Source organism: Polistes canadensis, unplaced genomic scaffold (genome assembly GCF_001313835.1).
Source record: "Polistes canadensis isolate GaletaPanama2010 unplaced genomic scaffold, ASM131383v1 scaffold_79, whole genome shotgun sequence".
In the NCBI taxonomy this organism is placed as follows: domain Eukaryota; kingdom Metazoa; phylum Arthropoda; class Insecta; order Hymenoptera; family Vespidae; genus Polistes; species Polistes canadensis.
The window spans coordinates 357513-375679 of record NW_014569626.1 but is presented as its reverse complement, the minus strand read 5'-3'; the positions used below and the strand labels follow the sequence as shown (position 1 = coordinate 375679).

Sequence of the window (18167 nt, the reverse complement as noted above, 5' to 3'; positions counted from 1 at the left end):
CTGAAAATTTAACAATCTAATATGTAACAGATAGAAAATAAAAGAAAATAAATCGTCGATGAATAAGAAAGAGGATTTATATCAGTGAAATATCTTCTTTATGGATATGGAACTTCGTGTATTTTATTTACAAAAAGTTAATGAGAGAGAGATATGTAACGTTCGATTACTTGACTATGCTATCCTGATGAATCGTTCGTTGTCTGGCAAGTGGACCGAGACCTTGCTTCAATTGAGTAAATCTTTCGAACAGTCTTTTGTGCAATGGTTGAACACCGGGCGGTGCTAATTGACCGTGCAAAACCATTCCAGATTCTAGGACACTTATTTGATCGAGTATTAAATTTTTCAGTCGATTCACGTGCGGCACCATATCCGGATTTTGCCGAGCGAATTCAGGAGTCAAGAATGCTTCCTGATATTTCATTATTCCACCCATAACGGTGGCATCGAGTATGCCTTGTAGCCTCATACTGAAGGGACTGATGTTTCTGTGTGGTTCAGCTGTGTATTGAGCTATATGTCTTCTCAATTCCCTTTCAACGGATTGCATCGTATCGCAGGCGAACTGAACCGGCGCCAATATCTCCGATCTTTTTTCAATCACTTCGAACCATCTCAAAATACCTGGCAACTTTGCCTCGGTAATCAAAGTCGTTCTCTCGATCCACATAGATTTAAATTCATTTTCACGATCAACGGGACCTCGATGAATTGGCCGATCAAATGTAAATCTTCTTACGTCATTCACCATATAAAATGCTACCACGCGTTCTGGAATTTCTGCTCCGCTGCATGCCAAACTGCCTTCTTCTGGTATCGGTTTGACATTACATATCTGTATGTCTAAAAATAAAATCGATTAGTTTTCAATTCTATTGAATATTTAAATTATCGTTGTGCAAATGTATGAAGAAAATTTGATAATTCGTACATTGGCCCTCGGACGATAGAATGCATTCATCGGGTGGCGAATTATTCGTTAATATTTGTGCGCTTGGGAATTCAGTTTGCAGTCTTTGAGTGAACGTCACTATTCTCTCGTATTCCAAGCCACGATAAATGAACAGCTTGTTCTGATAAATGGAATACAAATATTACATTTTTCATTCCCTCTCACGTTATATTTATTTCTAATTGAATTTGTTGAAATACTTACTCTAACGAATAGTGGAAAACTTAAACCGTAGAAGCCAACTCTGAAGTATTCTGGTTCAGGCCTGAGTTGAGTCAAAATATTATCCAAGAATTTAGCTTGTAGTTTCAACACGTGACTTAGTTTCGCATAATCGTACAATCTCGTTTCGTATAAGATAGCCAATTCCTTGCAAAGAGGTATACCCTTTTCCCAACATTTACCACGATCCAAGTAATGAATGATTTTGTAATAAAGAATTTCTTTTCTTTGCCATTCAGGTTGTTGAGGATGTTCGTGATCGGATGGTAAAACGTTGGAACCCCATCCTAATTGATCGGCATACAATTTCATCGTGAATCCAGCTTCCGTGTAATTCTCAGCAGCGAGATGTAGATCGTGTAATTTGTAAATGTAACGTAGATACATCTCCTTACGGTTGAATTCATTTTTGTAAAAGTTCTGCAAGAAGAACGATAATATACCCATCACGTATATTATTTTAAAACATGACCAGAACGTTCGAAAGCCGTAGAAATACTGCTCTTTGAACGGAACAGATAATTTTTCCGTTCAAATGCGATAGATAAGTGCTAAATATTCATTTCAATCTGGCTGGCCATGTGCAAGCTTCGTTAACTAACAGCACGTGGCAGTTTTTACAGTGATATCTGTGTTAACGGTATCTAATACGATTAACACTTTAAATATCATCATAGTAATTTTTCATTGCTCGCAAACATTGCATATTTATATCGCATGTATCGTCGAAATAAACTCACCAATAAATTCACCGTACACGACATACGTTTGTCACGATTTTCATCGCCTTGAATAACGCTACGATAATCTAAAAGTCTTTCTAATAAACGAGTAATCGACGTGATGAATGCAGTACCACTATCCTTCCAAGTTGGATCCTCCGACTGAACTCTGTCCAACAATCTGCAAGGATAATTAAGAGGATAAAATAATCATGTTAAATAAAATAAAAATGAAGGTTGGAGGCGTTAGGAGGAGGGGACCACTTACACAGCGCTAAGGTGTTCCCTAAAGCAGCATGAAAGTATAATTGCAAACGCGTGATTATCAAGCACACCAAGCAACGAATGAATAGATTTTTCATTTAAAAATGAAATAAGAGAAAATAAAATAAATATATATATATTTGTGAAACTTACATGGTATTGAACAATTGTCTGTATTCGTCGTCACCTTTGTTCTCGCTGATAAGTATATCCAATTTATCTATAAGTTCTGACTCGACAGATTTAAAGCTACCACGTACACGTTGTTCACACTCCATCATGTCAAAAAAGATATGTAAAGTTGCCTTTCTCAGTTCACTTTCTGGAACGAGAGTGACCTCGAGGAATGGTCCAACCATTCCTGGAATAAATTCGAGTTTACGATCACCCAAATTCGACCACATTGATAATATTTGAAAGCCCATAAGAACTCTCATGTCGCCGTATTTCTCAACGATCTTTTCCCGTTTAACTTCGGAAAATTGTTCCAATTGTAGCGACGGTTGCGTTAGATAAGCCACCGCCAAATTGAAATACGTCGACCAAAGTTGCGAATCGAAACTGTTGTGAAGAAAACGAAAGGCTAGTGGTTGGGCAAGCTCTTGCAAAGATTTCAATATGACGTTGTTTGCTTGCATCCTGATGACCAACCAATCAGGTGGAAATACTTCTTGCTTAACTAGATCGCGTAAAACTAAGAAGACTCTCACGAGAAAATCTTTCAATGGTTTTCGTTCTGAACCACGAGACAGTTCCTCCCACAAACGTGAATAATGATACTCGTCCAGAAGTTGAAGTAATCCTATCAAACAGGCAACTAAACAACCAAGTACTGGACCATTTGCATTGATAACTATGAGTATAGTTTGTACCAATACGTCTAAAATCGATAGACACAGAGTTTCCACGTCGTGATGAATGCAATTGTTAACCTTGTTCGCGTCTCTGCCTCTTTTGTGAAGAAAACTGAATATTTCCCCTAAAATATCCGTGCAAGTACGAAGTTCTTCTCGTCTGGCCAAGTGAATTCTGAGATGTCTACATATAATTACCAACAAAAGATTTCTACTCTCGTCGTCTTCGCGAAACAATCTGGACGTTGATAGGTTCTTGATGGCGAGTAATTTAGCCTGTGTCAATTGTAACTGTGGTTCACGTGGTACAGAATCCAACATGGTACACGTTAATTTAGCAACTTCGAGAACAGGTAATACGGCTACCAGTTGTTCGAATACAGCTGCGATCGAAAGTAATAAAGCTATTTGCGATGGTAAAACCATGTCGTAGGATATACCCAACATTTTGCTCAATGCAGAAAAAACGCATGATAGATCTCTCTTAAAACTGTCCTCCAATTCGCCAGCCGTGGCACGTGCAAACAGCAATCGACTTTGTATGATAAATTTAAAAATATATTCGAGAGATCTGAAACATTTCATTATCGGTTCCTGTTTCTCGGTTGCTGTCACCCAATCAGCACAGTGTTGTACGCTACTTAGAAGACCTTTGTAAACCAAAGCTGCGGCAAAGTGTCCAGAAATATAAGCGTCCATAACTGGTTTGAAATGTTCGAACTTGGAATCCTCGAGTAGACTGAAGATCGATACCAATACTTGAAAGACCAATCCTGAGTGTGCAGTTGAATTACCATTCTCGGTATGAAACATCGCAAACAGTGCGTCCAATATATCTTGAAGAAACTTTACTAATTCCTCGCCATCCAATCTAAGAACTCGTCCTAATGCTTCGGAAATATGCTCAGGATGAGCTTTCCATTGAAGGAGACTCAACAAATCTACATTCTGAGTAAGTTTCGTACTGCATAGAAGAGTATGAATGAATACTGCTTCTTTCGGTGATCTTGCGAAGGATGTAGCACCTGAAAAATGCAAGACATTTTAATATACAGGAGACTTTTCGCCGTTTCTCAAGGAGATACGTATACAATATTAAATTCACCTGTAGCGCTTGGTTCTCGTGCACAGCTGGGTAAAGATAGGTACCCAAGTGAATCTAATTTCGCTCGTTCTTCGCACTTGTAGATGTACAACTCGTGAGTGCCATCTTGAAGCGTAGCACCGCCAGATTCCATTAAACGTACAAAAGCGAAAGCAAAGAGTTTCTTATCGTTTTTCTCTCGAGCTGAAACAACAAAGTTAAAGTTCATCACGAATTTAGTACTTGGATAAAAGATTAAGGATCTCCAAAGTGTTGTCTAAACTATTACCAACTTTTCTTTCAATATGTTTTACTATAAAAAGAAAGAAAAAGACACAAAAAATACTTACTCGAACAATGACGAAATTCAAAGCGCACGTGACTCCCATAAAACTTGTCAATGGGTATGGCTAATCTCACAGTTTCTGCCCAGGATGGGCTGTTGTGATGATAAATAACTAAACTTTGATATTCGGAACTACCCTCCGTTCCAGCTGCACCAAACAAACATCCCTCTAATGGTTGGCCTTCGGCATCCAAGACTAGTATAGTTACCTAAAGAGATCAAAATTCGAAAATCAATTGGAAGATGAGGAATACATAAAATAATAAACGCGGTCACAATTTCTTACCTCGATATTTTTCCCAGTTGATTTTCCACCGCGTTCGAATTCACCGCGTTCGAGTTTCAAATATAAATCGTTTCTAACGTCTCCTGGCATTATAACGTCGGAGAAACCAAGCTTCTTCGTAAGACAAATGTTCTTGAACAATAATGGATTTTCTTCTCGCACCTGAGACAATTCACCGTGCAATACACGAAGGGATACTATTATTCCGTAATTTGGTTGGCCAGGAAGCGGAGTACATTTATTGTTACGAATAATTTGTTCGTGCAATTGATGAAATTCTTTCTCTTCGCCTTGGTATACCTAAATTATAATAATAATAAGTATAGAAAACTTGTGTGATCGATTGCTTTCAACCATTTTATCCATTGTTGATTCGTGAAAGAATTAACAACGAGCGCTATGGGGCTATGGTTTTACCTTAAAGGGTAATTCTAGTTCCTCCGTATGAGGGGTGGCATCGGCTAAGGAAAGTACCGCGACCCCATGGGGTCTCCTGTAAACGGCACTTCCCGTCTTGTTTTTACCCGAGTCAGAATACAACATTCTACCGCATCGCATGACGTGTGCGATCACATAAAGATCACGACTCAAATCGGCGTTACCAAGATCCGTGAATATCGTACAATTGTTGTGCAATTTTTCAACGTAATTCGAGAAACCTTCCTTCGATATTCTTACCAAGAAACGTTCGCTCAAGTATTGTCCCCTTTTGGCATCGTATAGGGAAAAATAAATCTCGGTGTCCTCGCCTACCGAGTGACCAAAATCTCGCATGCAGAAATAGAGATGATGGGTCAATACTTTTTTGTGTTCTTTGCGTTTCAATGTACCCCTCGTTGATGCACCTTGTGAATTTTCCGCACTCTGTAAGTGCTGCGAACAAAAATATATTACGATTTTGTAATCTGAAAAAACGACAAACTATTTTGTTGCTTAAATTGTCATCGAGTAACTCGAATTAAAAAATAATTACCACATGGTAGAGATCAACAACAGACATGGTATCTGGGTCCACCATGTGTGCACCTTGACGTGGTACCAAATCCAATCCAAGTTTTCTGGAAACGTACGAAAAACAATCCAATCCGATCAGAAATTTTCATAAATGTTATCATCGTGAATCGATTTTAAAGATTAATCACAAATAAATAAAATATATATATATATATTTATCCAGGTGTGTTATATTGGACTATAAAAAGTATATCATTCAAATTATATAGAATAAATGCACAAGATTGTACGTCACATAAGTTGCATTATATTTCGGATGTTATATACTTTTGAAAGAATCAAAAACGCCAATTTACTTTCTTTTGACCTGGGTCGAGCGCATGCCATAAGGACTTACGTGTTCGAGAACACTATGGACCCTTCAGACCCGTCTCAGTAGAGTGTCCTTTTCACGTGGCATTTTTGTAATGCAAACAAGTATGCACTTTAAATGCTTGCCATTCTAGTCACATATTTTACTCGTCTGTTAGACTGAACGCAAACATTCCTGAAGTTTTGTCAACGTCTACCATTCCGATTCGATTGAAAATTGTATAAAAGATCTATTGGGTTACAAAGCAAGGTGTCCCTTCTTATGAATTGAATACAAAATGCATTTTTATAATCAAAATTATTATCGGAATTCTTGCAAACTGTTTGTGTCTTTGATTTATAAAAATAAATTAGAAATACGAGAAGAGATTGTGCGAGAGATCATAAAATTAATATTCATGTATGCATATACAAGCATACGTTTATATATATACATATATTGTATAATATCTATATTATACTTCGTTCAATATGGGTGTTAACGTAATAATGTAGAAAGATTGGATTAAAGGTATCTACGCAGTAAGTAATACGACCCTGAGGGTCCCGAAAGATTCCCCTCCAGGGCAAGCTTGATGGAATGCAGGTGAGCAAGCAGACTTCGATGCATGGAGACAGGTTCAGGGAACGTGTACAACGTTGTTGGGACCTATGGCCCGTTCCAAAGATATTGGATATATTCAAGAAAGGAGAGGACCCACACAACATGTACCTGCTTGCAAAATTACTTTCAACACTTACTATAACATTTTCTCTTTCATTTTATCATAATATTTATATAATATATGATCGGAATACTTTTACTTTCAAATTAAAGTATATACCTATAATTTATTTAATTTTTCAATATTATAATTAAAGCTGGTAGTATATCATAAATTTTAACTCGTTAGGAGTATTAGGTTTAACAGAAGGATTCCTGGAATCAACCAGAGTTCCATGTCCGACCGATGGCATAGGAAATTGTCTGGTGATTCAATTTCCTTTTCTATTTCCGAATCGATTTGCAATGGTAGTATGATTTCAAATATTTTCATCTACGATATAGATAAAGTCATACATATATATATATATATATATACGTTTAACTACTGATATGTACCTGTTGGAAAAATATTATAGATTCGTAGGAAAAAATAAAAAAGGTATATGTGCACGTTGCACCATGATCACGATAAACAAGTATGGAAAATAATGTTACCAGTATACAATAATAATACCTAGGATAGATACATTAATGTTATACTATGTACTCGTCCGACTGCATCCATAACCATTGCAATCACATGCTCATGTTAGAGTAAAAGGTAGTGGTAATAGATGTCAGGGCCAAATCTCAGAGCCCCCCCACGATCTCAATTAGACCAAATCGCGAACGATTAAGCGCGATTACTCTCGCGAACCTTTCAATTCTTTTTCTTCCATTTGCAGTCTGTAAACGCCACCAGTAATTCCTCCTCCCTGCTGCTATTATTAACATTCTATTCTCTTACATAAAGTATATACCTTTCTCGATAATATTTCATACAAAATATCTCTATGGGAAAGTGATTTTTTTAAGTCATGAAAGATCATTCGTAATATAAACCACCAGTTTTTATAGTTTTATTAATCATTAATCCATTGAATTTCATTTGGTTTACGTGAATTATTGATCTGTTGTATTTGATATTTTAGGTCACCCTATATATATATGCGTCATCATTATATTCCTCGAAGAATTGCTTTCAAGAAGACGTTTCGAAATCTATCGAAGAAGTCTTCGAACCACAACTCAACCCGGATCATTCCTTTTAGGGAGTCAAGTTTGCGAAGGCGGTACTAGATACAACGCAACAAATCCACATCGTCGTAAGCAAAATGTATAAATATACAAAAAAATAATAAGTTGAAGAAAGAGAGAGAGAGCTTGTAAAACGTCGTGGATAAATAAATGATAGACCATTTCGTTTTAGGTTGAATAGGAGGAAGAGGAAGAGGAGGAGGAGGAACACGTCACGAATGAAATGTTCTTGCGGCCTTTCTTCCACACTTTTATGACGAGCTCGGACTTGTTACGGCCCTGGAGGGGGTTTTCTCCGTTGCGCTGCTATACACTGTGCTACTACTACTACTACTACTACTACTACTACTACTACTACTACTACATACACACTCTCGCGCAAAAAAGAAAGGAAAAAGTTGTGGGTGAACGGTGGATCTCTCTCTCTCTTCGACATGGTGTTACGCAGACGAGGAGAATATCCTGCGTAGTACAGCGTTACTTCGACGAAGAAACTAAAGGAAGAGAAAGGGCACTGCACGCGAGGTGGAGCCGCAGGTCACGCTAATTATAAATAATAATAATTAAATCGATTGAGATAATAAATGTTGGCCGTTGTGTATTCGAGGTCGGTATCGTGTAACGAGGAAGCAAGATAAATTAGAAGAAATAAAGAAAAGAAAAGAAAAAGAAACACATGCATGATAATGAAACTAAGTATATCGATGTAATACTCAAAAAATGTAACCCCGAACGGAAACCGCAAGTCTCAGAATCATTTATTCTCTATATTACAACTTTGTGAATATATTAATTCAAATTAATGTATATAAAACGTGTTTAAGAGTTTGTTCTATAATGGCGTGACGTGTTGTGTTAGACTCGTCGTCAGGACCATTAGAAAAATCTTACGATTCCTTATCTCACGTTTAATAGATAAACGTAAGAAGAATAATGGAGAATAAGAGTCAAATAATATCGGAACGCAGCCTTTAAAGAGTCAAAGCGAGCCCTCTTACGGGGGAACAGGTTCTCGGCATGGATACCACCGTGTATTCACCGAGCTGAAAACCTTGGCCAACGAGCAAACGAACCGTAGAAAGAGAGAGAACGAGCTGCTGCCGTGTGCCCATCTCTTTTTCTTTTCCTATATATATTGCTAGGATGTCTGCCATGGCTGCGGTCTTTCCGCATGGTCATACGATACAACACAAGTCAACACGAGACTCCTAAAGCAAACTCATACAAAAGCAGCTTCTTTCAATCGAAAATTCGTGGTAATATGAGAGAGAGAACTATTTTTGTTAACTTCATCGTTACACATTCCACGCATAATTTAATGTTTTTTTCCTTTTTTTTTTCTTTCTTTCTTTATTCTTTACAAGAACAATCTGATAATCTTTAAATTTGATTGCATCAGTATAAGAAATGTTTAACGATTGTAACAACGTTTGTTATTTTTTTGTATTGTACACAATAAAAAAGATTTGTTAAATATATTCGAGCACATTAGAAGAGATGCACCATAATATTTCTCTATATTGTAATATTATAATCACATTTTATATATATGTGTAATACTATTTAGAATAATTATGTGGACATGACAAAACAAATAGATAGATAGATAGATAGATAGATAGAGGGAGAGAAAGTAGAGGGGCTAATGCACGCACCTGGGATTGGGGATTAATGTTCGTCCCCCGAACGTGTGGGGGCGCGCCGACAAGATGGCGGGTGGTGGGGCCCGAGCAAACCCTTCGACGCGGTCAGTCGCACTTCGGGCCCCGTTCGCGGCAGACGTGTTCTCTCTCATTTATCTTTTTATCACGCCAACTTCTCTAACAATTATCTCATTTCTTTTTTGTTTCATTCGAGGACAACAGACAACATTTCGGTATTATTGTTAATAGAAAAAGAGAAAGAGAGAGAGAGAGATATATATATATATATATATAAAAAAAGAAAACGTGTTAATAATTGATCATAATTTTAATTTAGTTTGATAGTTCTCTTCCTATTCTTTCTCTCTCTCTCTCTTTTTATTCCATTTTGCACGTTGAATATCTTTTTCTCTCTTTGCCATTCATGCGTGTAACTTATTAAAGTACATGATGAAGCTTAACGAGAGATAAGCATTCAATATCGGGAGGTGAATTTTGTATAAAAAAAAAGAAAAAAAGAAAATAAGAGGTGTGAAATATTCGGTGGGTGCACACGTTCGGAACTAAACACACACATTACACACACACACACAAAAATAAGAAAAAATAAAATCTTCTTTTTCACGAACGAAAAGAAGAAAGAAGAGAGATAGAGAGAAGCTGTTATATTCGTCCGGTGAGTTTTACAAGAGATCAGTTAGGTAAAAAGAGACATATAGATAGATAGACAGACAGAAAGAGAAAGAGAAAAGTAGCAGGAAAAGGCCAATAAGAGAACGTCCCTCGACTCTCCTTTCAAAAGGTCGTACGAAGAAAGAAAAGAAAAAAAGAAAGGGAAACGAGAAAAGGGCGAACCTTTTCCTTGGAATTTTTTTCTCGGATAATACCAAGTTCTAACTTGAAAACCGATTAGAAATTAAGGTATTTTTTTCTTGTAACATTTAGTCAGTAAAATTGAACAAATTTGTAATTGTAAAATTGTTAAATTCACTTTCTCTTTTTCTCTTTCGTTTTCTTTGAAATTAGCTAATCGAATTTAGATACGATTGTTAATCTAATCTTCTAGAGTTTTGAGATATCATAATTGAACCCTAACAAAAACTTTCACCTACTCGTTATTATATAAAAACGTTATTGCATTTCGTTTTAGTTTTATCGTAAAAGGAACTAAGTTTTTCACCGAGTTATAAAGATAATCGTTAGTTGCAATCGTTTTATTCGTGGTCCATTCAAGGACATCTAATGATGGTAGAGAGGGAGATAGAAAGAGGGAGAAAGAAGCTAACTCACGATAAGTCTCTAATTGTTTTTAATTTTATCGTTCTTTGGCTGATCGCGGTATTTTATTTTTTTTTGTAGTAAAATACTTTTATGCAATCGTAGAAAAAAGAAATAGAATAATTTTGTATTAAACGAACAACATTGTATTAAACGTTAACAATTCTTTCTATACATATTTCTTTCTTCTCTTGACGTTGATATTATTCACATATAACAGATATGTTAATTTCAAAGTGATTCGTCATATCATTTTTATGATATTATTACATGCTTCTTAAAATGAATTATTAAATTTAATTTTTCATATTGTAATTTTATAAGAAAGATGTTTTATTTTAACGAATTAAAACAAATTAATAGAAATTTTGTTTGTATAGGTTTATGTAAAAGTAAAATAATAATCCATTGAAGTTCGTTTATACAAATGAAAGTAATCTTATCGTTGATTAAGTTTTAACGATCGTTTCATGGATTCTCTACTCGTGCCTTAGGCTAATTCAATCGAATCCAAGAATCGAAGAAGGTAGCATTTTAAAGTGCAGCACTAAATTTTCAAGCTCGTTAAATCGTAATGACGTACTATAGTCGACGTTTAAACGTCTTTATCCACCTTTATCGTTAAACCATAAGATTACTAATTGAAGAAAAAAAATGAATAATTGTTGGGTGAAAAATATTGAAATTATCAAGGAAAAAAAAATATGAATCATCGCATCATGTAATTTAACATTCGAAAATAGTAGTAATAGAAGAAAGTGGTTCTCTAATTGTAAGGTTTTTCAAAAAAGAGAAACCGAAATTTTCCAAACGGGTAGATAAAAGCGTAGATAAAAGAGGACGAAGGGAATTTTACGAAGATCCCCAAGGGTGGTTACACTGCGGAGGAAACTTGTCCTCTCCTTTTATCTTTCCTTATCTCACCAGTTTAGATTCTTTTTTTCCTGATAAACCGTAAAACCTGCGGAGTATGATATTTCCACGTGTCCCATGGGAAAAAGAGAAGAAAGAAATAGTATCCTTTACTTTCTTTACCTTATTTTTGTCGATAAAAATCGATTGACTCTTTTTACCGAAAGAAAAAGAAGAATTTATATAAGATAGAATCATCTAAATGAATGAAATCAAAGAACTTCAATGATTGTCTTACCTTGAAACAAACGAGAGTAATCACGTAATGGAAAAAATAAGATAAAAATCATGAATAAATAATCGTCGTAAAGAGAAATTCTGCGAAACCGGTAATATAACAAAACAAAGAATAATTTATGCGTGGTGGTGTTGCATTAGAGACACGTATAATAGAATTGGAAATTATTATCGAGATGATCTTTGGTATTCAAATAGTATTCTCTCCCTCATAGTAACGATGGACGTTAACATTAACGGTAGTTTCATGCGACACAAGTTCGGAGCTTTGAAACTCGTCATTGAAGTTCTTTGACCTCGCTTGCTTGCTTGCTAGCTTGCCTGCCTGCCTGCCTGCCTGCCTGCTTGCTTGCTTGCTTGCTTGCTTGCTTGCTTGCCTGCAAGCAACCAACGAGAAAGAGAAAAAGAAAAAGAAAGAGAGAGAAAGAGAACTCTTAACCTCGTTCAAGAAGTCATCGTTTTACAAGGAGTCTTACAACGAGAGAAATATATCCTCCTACTTTTCTCAGTCATAATTTCTATCTCATATAGAACCATTAAAGTTTAGTAACGTAAGCGTAATCATATACTGTTTACGTTACGTTTCGCGTTAAAAAACAGATTATGTTCATTTTTATCGACAATTCTGCTATGATAACGATTACAAACGAGTTTTACAACGTTCGTCGTATATATTTACTCGTGTTTACAATTAGACCGTGATTGTATCTTCTTTTTTTTTTGTGTCATTGTTATTATTATTATTACTTTGTTGAAATCTTTTTCAATTGAAATCCGAATCGAATTATTGAAATTCTGATCGTTTGCATTTAAAAACACGATTCTTTGTCATAAAATTATGAGCACGGTTCTGGAAAAGTTTGCCTTAGAGAATGCGAATTAAAGGAGAACAAAGAAACGATGGAGGGGGACATGCTTCGCTGTTAGAATCTCGAGAGTTGATTTTTATTGGCACGATACTCGATATCTCGTGGGGCCCATAGTATGTATTCAGCGTTGAATTACTAAAAGTAGGCGTTGAATGTTCCTATTGTCTCTCTGTGCATTTCACGAATTAACAGTTCTCTTTTGATAAATCAATACCTGGCCGAAAGAGAGGAGGAAAATCAAAAGCATTACGAAGCGTTTGTGGAACGTGAGAAAGTAAACAAATCTAATTCTCTTGCATATTGCACACTTATGCAATTTTATTTAATCAAATAATCGTATATATACTTCACCATTTTCTTCTTTTTTAATTAACTTCGTAAATATAATATTATCAGAGACTGTATGTTGTGAATATTTGTAGAAATCATTATTAATTATAAATAATGATTAGGTTTTTCTTTTTTTTTTTAATAAAAAAGGATAAAGAATAGGGTAAAGAAAAACAGTCGAGCAGATTTCATCTTGGTTGGAAGTAAAAGGAGAGCCAGTTGACCTTAATAGAAGCGACGTGAGTGTTTGATAGGGAACGCTAGCATCTATACAACTCATAGATAGACAAAATGTGCATGGGTGTATGTGTATATATGTATATGTCTTATATAATCGTGGTTATCGCCCGGAGAAGTGATTTTTTTACACCATTAAAACGATACTTGCTTCGTAGGCGTGAACAGCACAACACCCTCGCAGGGATTCCGGAAGTAGATAGAGAATAATAATGTTCGACCACATATTCGCGATGTTGGTTTTCTCAATCATTTTTTATAGTATCTTTTATGTATATAATATATTTAAAATATACATATATGCACGTCTACAAATATCCTATATAATAGAAAGGATACGTTACATTATTATATATCTCGTATAAAGACCGCCGCCATGTTCCCAACAAGATGGCCGATTGGTCGAACATAACCTCTTTCACAAACGATCGACAAATTTGATAATAGAATTATATATTTAATATTTTGATTTTGTCTTCATCTATAGAACATTCCCGTTCAAATCTGTATTAAATGTATGATTTGTTAAATAGGTGCATTATTATAAAAGAAACAAATTGTTTTTATATTAATTACAGATAGTTACGAATTAAAAACGAATCTGTGCGTACACTTTTGGAATAATTTTTAATCGTATATTTGTGAATTTTTTTTAACAAATAAGAATATATTTTTATAAAGAGAAATTAAATAAATAATTGTAACTTATTGTTCTTTTTAAATAGAACGATTAATTAGAAAATTCGATTCTCATTTTTCATAGTAAGACGATAAAAAGAGAAACAAACGCCATGGACTTTTCAATATATCGATAAAAAAAAAAAAAAAAAAAGAAGAAAAATTATTCTTCTCACGCGGTAAAGAAAAGAAAGAAGGAGTGAGAGGGGGATATTCACGGTCACGTATTTTAAAACGTATTGTAAAACACGGTACGCTCGTCACGACTCGCTCGTACTTTTCCCTTCTCTTTCCATTATACCCTTAGTACTTTGTTTTTTCTCTTTTTTTTTTTTCCTTCCTTCCTTTCTTTTCTTTACTTTACTTTACTTTTCAAGTTGCACTCGTTTCGAAGCAAAAGACGACGAGGATGATCATTCGTAGGCGGATGAGAAGAGTAGGAAGAGGAGAACCAAACTCTCAACGTGATTTGCAAAACTTAAAGAGGATACGAATGTAGATTCCATTTTTTTTTTACTTTCCGGAATCTTTATTATTGTCGAGTGGGATTGTCAGCATTTAATTATTTCATTTCATTCCGCGTTTAATTTCGTTTTATTTTCATTTTATTTTCTTCATTTTCTTCTTCTTCTCGTTTTTCTCCACCGTCTCACATTCCCAACTTTATTTCTTCTCAACGTACCAGATAGATAATTGGAGAAAAGTATAATCGTGGCCTGTTTTAATAATAAATATTCGTAATATATCTCTGTTATATAATTGATTATCAGTCAGAAGAAGAAGAAGAAAAAAGAAAAACTGTGAAGACTTTTAAAAGACGATTCTCATTTATATTCATCTCTTTTATCCGTGAACTTTGAACTTTGCATAACTTCGTATTACGTTCTAAGCACATTAATTATATTCTCGTGATTAATCTTGCTTCTGTATCTTCTTTTAATAATATTCAATTTAAATAGATTTTACACGGATTATATAGATTATTATTTATATCACAGAGATATCAAACATTGTTTTCTTTTCTGTTTTTTTTTTGGAGTTTTTTATTACAATTCGTACGTTCCTTTCAAAAATGCGAATAAAAATGATCGCAGAATCGAAAATATATCCGTGTTACGTTAACACTCTTCTTTATCCGACCTCCAAACTCGAATTATTCATGTGCGAAGATAAAAAAAGAAAACGAGAAAGAATAAAAAGACCATCAAAGTCGACAGGATATTTCGAAAGACGTAGTCTCAACGGTGTCGAAGAATTCTGAAAGAAAATCTACTTTGTTCTTATGTAAGAATCGTTCGAGTATGTGTATATTACTTATATTATTATTATTATTGCAAATAATTTCAATCAAAATAAATTTCATTCAAATTCTATATGCAAATGAATTTTTCATTGAATTCAAAATACAAATACGCGTATATAAAATTGAATTGTTGATTCCCTTTTTTTCTTTTTTTTTTCTTTAGCCAACAAAATTCAATCCTGTCTGACAATTGGATTATTTTCCATAATTAAAAGTAAATATAATATATTACACACACGCGTACACACACACATACTACGTATGAAGAAAGATTATACTATTTACAAATCAGTCCTTCGTATGAGAAGAAAAACTTTTTTTTTTTGTAAAATACTCTTAACTCTTCTGTTAACATTCAGTTAAACGTCAACCACCGAACGAATAACAACATATTCTTTGTAAATAATTATACAGTGTATTAATTAAAATGAATAGAAGAAATCTAACAGGTTTCGAATATAATTTGAAATTGTAATTAACACGAATAGTAGGAGCACGTGAGTAATCATACTAATCAATAACAACCTGCTCGCATGACATTTAATAACGTTACTTCATTAACACGTGTCGTTCAATTGAGAACACATACAATTTGTGGTTCGTACTAGTTTGCAAATTCAACAACGGTACTTTGTAAATTAATAAATCAATCGATTTGATTTTATTTGTTTCCCCTTCCCCCTGTTTTTGCTGTTTGTTTGTTACGCGTTTCATTTATATTCATTTATTTTCATTTATTACTTCGCGTTACACAGTCGAAACATTGAAATAATATTAAAAATTATATAATTAAATGATTATTTTAATATTACAGTGAAATAACATCGACTTTAATCGTCTCTGTTACATTTAATTATAACAATTTTGTTGAAAATGTTCTTGCAGCTTGTTGATATTTCCAATTAGGAAGAACCCTCTCGAGGAGTAAAGTTTAAGTGGTTTATATTTTTCTTTCTCATTCTACATAAACGTAACACTTTCAAAGTAGATCTCAATTAAGTGTATAGTTATTATTGTAAAGAAATTTTTAATTAAATTTTCTACGATAGTTTCGAAAGATATACGAAACGAAATATTATATATCCCTTGATTAATTAATCAAATAAATTGTACAGTCTTTTTTCTAGAACTCGTTTAATATGTTTCATTTGAATTACAATTATTTCCAATGATTCTCTGTCCAAGAAAAATTTATTTTCGAATAAAAAGAAACTAATGAAAATTCTACAATCGTTTTGTAAATGGAATTAAGATTTTGCACAGTATGTCTGTAAAAAGTAACTGTAAATCTACGTGCCATTTCATTAGCATCTCAATCGATGAACTCGGTGCTTTACTTTCAACGTAACAAATCTTGCCTCACGTTCACGAAACTAACAACGTGTCTAAATTTTCTTAATATTATTGTTCTCCGAGTGAAAATATCGAACAAAATAATATAATAAAAAAAGAAACCAAACGTCTACACATAAAATTATTATACATCAACGTATCTTTTATAAATTATTTACACAATCCTGTTTTGATTTTTCTTTCTTATTTCTTTTTTTTTTACTTCTATACAAACAATTTAGTTAGAATTCGAAGGAAAATTTACACGCTTACGTATGTGTGCGTTAAAATTATGAAGAATATTATCCTTTCGAAGAAAAAAATGATGCAACCAGTGATCACATTTGCGATAGAATTTCTCATTAGAGCAATGTTGCACGTTGTAAGTTGCACCTGGCGATTATGGGCAGTTTTGTGAAACGCATAGAATGTGGAGAGGGGATGGGGGGAACCATGGTTATTCTCCCTTTCCCTTTGTACAAATTAGGAGCTTTAATATCGTTGGTTTGTTAAGTAAAAGCTGTTGTATAAATCAGCACGTTTACTCGACCGCAAAACTAATTCGTTAGTCCTCGTTATGCCATCATCGTTAATTAATGTTACTCGTACATTTTGCAGCTTGTTAATTGTACAATTCAAACGTGTATATATATACAATACCGAATATAACAATTGCTTTTAATATATTAAACGTAATCACAAAATGTTATATATATCCGTGTTAAATAATTCGGTAATGATTTAATCAAATCTAAAAGAAATAATCTCGAAAATATTTCGTCGTGTTGTTTTGTTCGTTATTTTTTCATAATTAACAAACATTGTTTGAATGAAGGCTTCGAGTATAGAAAAGGAGGGAGGAATTAATATTGAAGTAACTGAAAAAAATCAACACACATATGTTTTGAAACAAAAATAATATTTAATGAGTCTAATATATTGGTTAAGTGTTCGTAAAAATTTAGTGTTATAAAGAAACTTAGAAAAATTTATCTTTGATTTTAATATAGGATCACTTTATTTTGATCTTTAGAGAATAATAATATTAACAGGAATAGTAATCGAGAGTTAGAATCGCAAAACCTGTTTTTAGCATCCGTAATTCGATTCGATTTAATTCGTACGATCGACTGACTCTAAAGGAACGAGTGTATCGAGAAAGAGAAAAGCTTCGACATCGAAAACCAACCACCAATATCGTAGGCAGCATCGTGGTTTTGTACAGGAGGAGTAGTTAACATTTAATCTCTTTTTCCTCTCATCTCACTTCATCCATCCATCGATCGAATCTTTCTATCTTTCTATCGAAACTCCGAATTTAATATCCCAGACGAAATCGCACGTTTTTATATAGAACGTATAACTTCGATGATTATTATTTGAAAAGTCTTTCTTATTATGGGATATTGCCTTGGAAAATTCTATCCTTTTATATTTCTCTTACAATCTTTTCCACAAAATTACAGAAAAGAAAAATTATATTTTATTTATTAAAAATTATATTTT

At 34.0% G+C, this 18167-nt stretch overlaps 2 protein-coding genes and 1 long non-coding RNA gene across 5 annotated transcripts in view; 2 read left to right on the top strand and 1 right to left on the bottom strand.

Annotated features, from left to right (window-relative positions):
* Nucleotides 1–18167, bottom strand: part of LOC106786635 (dedicator of cytokinesis protein 3) — a 37115-nt gene that overhangs the window by 1448 nt on the left and 17500 nt on the right. Inside the window, exons 5-15 of one of the 2 annotated variants that reach the window (XM_014748237.1) lie at nt 5707–5791; nt 5151–5606; nt 4734–5033; nt 4452–4656; nt 4123–4305; nt 2317–4042; nt 2168–2185; nt 1918–2080; nt 1160–1597; nt 935–1076; nt 171–846 (exon numbers count right to left, since the gene is read on the bottom strand). In XM_014748237.1, the coding sequence (XP_014603723.1) occupies nt 171–846; nt 935–1076; nt 1160–1597; nt 1918–2080; nt 2168–2185; nt 2317–4042; nt 4123–4305; nt 4452–4656; nt 4734–5033; nt 5151–5606; nt 5707–5791 (4392 nt within the window). The remainder of the gene's footprint in view (nt 1–170; nt 847–934; nt 1077–1159; nt 1598–1917; nt 2081–2167; nt 2186–2316; nt 4043–4122; nt 4306–4451; nt 4657–4733; nt 5034–5150; nt 5607–5706; nt 5792–18167) is intronic. The other variant, XM_014748238.1, reaches the window with a different exon arrangement.
* LOC106786641 lies at nt 7196–9341 on the top strand. The gene is made up of 3 exons (XR_001381673.1): nt 7196–7557; nt 7737–7921; nt 8015–9341. It is a non-coding gene; the product is annotated as an uncharacterized LOC106786641 (long non-coding RNA).
* Nucleotides 9585–18167, top strand: part of LOC106786639 (innexin inx3) — a 15194-nt gene continuing 6611 nt past the window's right edge. Inside the window, exons 1-2 of one of the 2 annotated variants that reach the window (XM_014748248.1) lie at nt 9585–9718; nt 9930–10161. The gene's annotated coding sequence lies outside the window, so the exon portion shown is untranslated. The remainder of the gene's footprint in view (nt 9719–9929; nt 10162–18167) is intronic. The other variant, XM_014748249.1, reaches the window with a different exon arrangement.